This window comes from Sinocyclocheilus anshuiensis, unplaced genomic scaffold, assembly GCF_001515605.1.
Source record: "Sinocyclocheilus anshuiensis isolate Anshui unplaced genomic scaffold, SAMN03320099.WGS_v1.1 scaffold1541, whole genome shotgun sequence".
In the NCBI taxonomy this organism is placed as follows: domain Eukaryota; kingdom Metazoa; phylum Chordata; class Actinopteri; order Cypriniformes; family Cyprinidae; genus Sinocyclocheilus; species Sinocyclocheilus anshuiensis.
Window position 1 is genome coordinate 24,552 of NW_015540952.1, and position 5,125 is coordinate 29,676.

Genomic DNA, 5,125 nt, shown 5'->3' on the forward strand with positions numbered 1-5,125 from the left:
TTTAGTCTGTTGGGATATGTCTCTACTAACTTTGCACATGTAGACTTTGCATTATTTGCCTACTATTCTTTGCAGAACTGCTCAAGTTTAGTTCAATTTGATGGTGAGCGTTTGTGGACTGCAGTCTTCAAGTCATTCCACAGATTTTCAATGGGGTTTAAGTCTGGGTTCTGACTAGGCCATGCAAGGACATTCATCTTTTTCTCCTTTAACCACTGTGTGGTCAGTTTTGTTGTGTGCTTTGGGTCAATGTCATGTTGTCTTCATTGACAACTTTCTGGCAGAGGGCAGCAGATTTTATTCAAGAATTTAATGGTATTTTGCCCCATCCATTTTTCCTTCTATTCTGACAAGTGCTCCAGTCCCTGCTGCAGAGAAACACCCCCATAACAGGATATTACCACCTCCATGCTTTACTGTAGGAATGCTGTTATTTGGATGATGAGCTGTATTGGATTTCCGCCAGACATATCATTTGGTGTTGAGGCCAAAGAATTCAATTTTAGTCTCATGTGCCTCAGAATCTTCAAGGTGTGTTTCGGCAAAGCTCAGCCATGACTGCATGTGGCCTTTCTTGAGGAGTGGCTTTTTTCTTGCAACCCTCCCGTACAAGCCACATTTGTGGAGAATTTGTGATATTGTTGTCACATGCACACAATGACCACTCTTTGTCATAAATTCCTGCAACTGCTTCAGAGTTGCTTTAGGCCTCTTGGTCACCTCTCTGACCAGTTTCCTCCTGGCTCTTTCATCCAGTTTGGAGTGACTCTGTGATCCAGGGAGGGTCTGTGTTGTACCAAATACCATCCACTTAATAATAATAATAATAATGGACTTCACTGTGCTTCTAGGCATTGATAAAGCCTTTGAAAAACATTTTTTGTATCCATCTCCTGACTAGTGCCTATACACAACTTTATCCCGGAGGTCTTTTGACAGTGCCTTGCCACCCATAGTTGATTGTTTGCTTCAGTTGCACTACCAAGGACTGAAATGCTCCAGGAAAGCTCTTTTCATGCTGAGCTAATCATAATAACCACAGCTAATCACAGTTGAAAGTCAAATGACTTTGCGTGCCATTGAGAAGGTGATTAGCTACACCTGATTGAGTTTACAAGTCATTTTTAGGAGGGGAGTGATCCTTTTTCCAGCTCAGTGATTCTGTTTTTTATTGTTTTATTTTTTTCCTGACATGTTGGTGTTATATCTATCACTTGGATGTTATAAGTTGCACTGAGTAAATACAGCTGGATAAAACAAAACCTGTGTCCATCTTCATTTCAGGCTGAAAAGCAACAAAATGTGATTATTTTAAAGGGGGGTGATTTTTTTTTCTATACCCACTGTATATTTAGTATGGTATATACAATAAAATGTATTCCTGTCATGGCAAAACTGAATTTTCAGCAGTATTACTCCAGTCTTCAGTGTCACATGATTCTTCAAAAATCATTAAAATATGCTGATTGGTTCTCTAGTAACATTTACTATTATTATCAATGTTGAAACAGTTGTTCTGTTTAATATTTTTGTGGGAACAGTGATACATCTTTTCAAGATTCTTTTGGTGAATAGAAAGCTCAACAGCATGTTTTGTAACATTATAAAAGTATTTACTGTAACTTCTGACCAAATGAATGCATCCTTGCTGATCAAAAGTAGTAATTTCTTAAAAAAAAAAAAAAAAAGCATACTGACCCCAAACCTTTGAACACTAGTGTACATGCAGAAGCAGTACTAATCTGGTAACTACAAACTAAAATTAAACATTTTTATTAGACTGTGTTATTACTTATATGTGTTAATGTTATGTTTTCCAGTAAGGCATTATTGATATTTTGACTTTATTAGGTTCTGATGCTGATAGATGCAAGTTTTGGCTTTGAAATGGAGACCTTTGAGTTCCTGAACATTTGCCAAGTTCATGGCTTCCCTCGGGTCATGGGGGTCCTCACACATCTGGACACTTTTAAGAACAACAAGACACTCAGCAAAACAAAGAAACGCCTCAAACACCGCTTCTGGACTGAAGTTTACCAGGTATGTCAACAGCCTGATATATAACTGACATATCTTTAAACTGGACTGTCTAGTGTCTGAACAAAAAAGTCTTGCAGGGTGCCAAGCTCTTTTACCTGTCTGGAATGGTGTATGGAGAGTACCAGACACAGGAAGTTAAAAATCTTGGGCGGTTCATCTCAGTCATGAAGTTCAGACCTCTTGTTTGGAGGACTTCTCACCCTTATGTGGTGGCTGACCGGTGAGTGTACTTAAGTCTTTCTATTATTTATGATCTTTCTAAGTTTATGTTGCCTTTTATAACTGGCAATTATTTGATTGTTTTTTTTTCCTGGACAGTATGGAAGATCTTACTGATCCTGAGGCTATTAGGTTAAATCCCAAATGTGACAGAACCGTTTCTCTGTACGGCTACCTACGTGGGACATTCTTGAAGAATAAATGCCAGGTCCACATTCCTGGTAAGATATAATTTATGTTTGCAAAATTCTTCATAGATACTGAGGTTTTTTTTTTTTTTTTTTGTAATTGTAAACAGGTTTTGCTTCAGGAACCAGATTTTACATTGTACATGTGGCAACCCAATATTTTCTGTTTTACAAAACTGAATTTGGTCAATTTTAATTATTCTTGTCAGCTAATAATTTGCTGCACAATACACACTGTGGTAAGCGCAAAACATATTTGCTGCAAGAGAATCTGAATTTAATGTAATCTGTGTTGGTTGTTTTCTTTTACGTTTTGTTCATGATTTTTAAGGATGAGGGCAAGTCACACAACATGTCCATGTTGGCATCTGGTATTGACAGATGAATTTGCACCAAAAATCAATGGATTGAACACTCAGCCTTTCATGTCAGCAACAACATATTGACTATGGAAACCTTTTTTTTGTTACAATAGATTTCTATTTCAAATACTGTTATTTTGAACATTCTATTACTTAAAAAATCCTGAAAAAAAATCTCAATTTCCACAAAAGTATTAGGCAGCACAACTGTTTTTAACATTGGTAATAATAAGAAATGTCTCTTGAGCACCAGATCAGCATTTTAGAATGATTTCTGAAGGATCATGTGACACTGAAACCTGTAGTAATGGCTGCTAAAAAGTCAGCTATTCCATTACAGGAATAAATAACCTATTAATATACATTAAAATAGAAAACTGTTTAAATTGTAATAATATTTTACAATAGTACTGTTTTTACTGTATTTTTGATCAACTAAATGCAGCTTTGGTGAGCATATGAGACTTCAGTAACTTTTGAACATTACTGTATTTATTTTGCTGCGCTAACAATGCATGATTATATTGCTTAGAACTACTGTTCATTGTGATATAACTCCCTCTATAGGTGTGGGCGACTTCTCTGTGGCGGATGTTAGCTTCCTCCTGGACCCCTGCCCTCTACCGGAGGTGATTAAGAAGAGAGCGCTGAATGTTAAGGAACGGTTATTGTACGCCCCCATGGCCGGCGTAGGGGGATTGGTGTATGATAAGGACGCCGTCTACATCGATATGCCCAGTGGACATGCCAGCCACCAGCAGGTCAGATTTCAGTCTCAGCACATCCCCCCCATGACAGCATTACCTACAGTAGATTTAATACCAGACGCAATAATGTCTGCAGTTTACAGGGCAGTCACAGCTTATTACACCAAGTAATAACACTTTTTACACTCAATTTTGTTCCATCAGTGAATATGACCTTGAGGTTTAAAGACGATTTGTGATCTGATGGATATTAAGTGTTTTAATGGTGTGAGAAATGTCTGTCCCAGGAGGAGGTGTGGCCCACCACTGAACTTGTTCAGTCTCTTATTGGAACACAAGCCACTTTGGATGCAAAAATGGCTGCCAGCAAAGTGTCACTGTTCACAGGAACTGCTGCGCTGACACCAGAGGAGGTGCAGGAAAATGAGTAAGTTTTGCTAAACAACTCTGATTATATTGTTGTAATGTATTCAAGGATGGCCCCAGTACCTGAGCACCCAGAAATGACATCAGAGATTGATAACAAAAACACATTTGGCTTTTTTCTTATGCACTCGTTTGATGTTCTCTGTATTAATCGTCAGGAAGCAGAAACCTATGGAAAGCCGGGAATGGGATGAGAGAGCACAGAGAGAGAGGAGGAGAGCTGTTTTTGCTGATGAAGATGAAGATGATGATGGTGAGCAAGGGAGCGAAGAAGAGGAGGATGAGGAAGAAGAGGACGATGAGGATGAGGATGAGGATGAAGAGGGGGTGACAACACTAAAACAGCACGATAAAGCAGCTGAGACAGCAGCTCCTCCTGTGAAGAAACAGAAGTTTGAGGAACCCGTGGAGATGCCTGCATTTGCTGATAGTGATGATGAGCTGGAAAAGAGTGAAGGAGAGGAAACTGAAGAAGATGAAAGTGAAGAGGAGGAGGAGGAGGAGGGTGACAAAGAAAAGGAGGAAATGGAAAAAGGGGAGCCTACAAAAAGAAGCTCGGGTCCAGATTCTGGTCTCTGCTCAGAGGAGGATGATGAGGATGAAGAAGACAATTCTGATATGGATGAAGACGGAGATGGGACTGTGAAATCAAAGATGTCCTCCAAGCATCCAGAGGAAGAAAAGATAGACACAGATGATGCAGAGATGGGTTATGAAACTGCAGGTACTTTTTCTTTGATTCACAATTTCTGAATGTTCAGCTCAGAAGTTGAAAACAGACATAATTTAGTGCCTACTTTTATTAATAATATCAATTAACACATTAAATTAATAAATAATATCAGTTATCAATTAAAAAATAATTATTAATTAATATTTAAATTCAATTAGTTCAGAAACTGTAAACAGTTATATTCTCCCAAATACTCCCAATGTTACCAGATTTTATTATTTGTTTCGAAATAATGTTATTCAATTTAATTTAATTCAGTTTTGGCAATTATAAAGTAGATAATTTTTTTGTGTTTCCTATCCTTTAAATGATCCCATAAGCTGCATTTTATTCATACTAATTTTCCCCAGGCTCTCCTTAGTGCTCTTTTATTATTATAGAATTTTACTGCTCTGAAAGCCCCTTCTGAATATGTTGAATGTGTTTTTTGTGTGTGTGTGTGTGTGTGTG

General features: G+C 37.9%; 1 protein-coding gene across 1 annotated transcript in view; it reads left to right on the forward strand.

Annotated features, from left to right (window-relative positions):
- Positions 1-5,125, forward strand: part of LOC107689949 (ribosome biogenesis protein BMS1 homolog) — a 22,181-nt gene that overhangs the window by 2,392 nt on the left and 14,664 nt on the right. The window contains exons 5-10 of the mRNA XM_016488136.1: positions 1,852-2,040; positions 2,118-2,260; positions 2,359-2,480; positions 3,377-3,570; positions 3,804-3,943; positions 4,101-4,666. Coding sequence (XP_016343622.1) covers positions 1,852-2,040; positions 2,118-2,260; positions 2,359-2,480; positions 3,377-3,570; positions 3,804-3,943; positions 4,101-4,666 — 1,354 coding nt within the window. The remainder of the gene's footprint in view (positions 1-1,851; positions 2,041-2,117; positions 2,261-2,358; positions 2,481-3,376; positions 3,571-3,803; positions 3,944-4,100; positions 4,667-5,125) is intronic.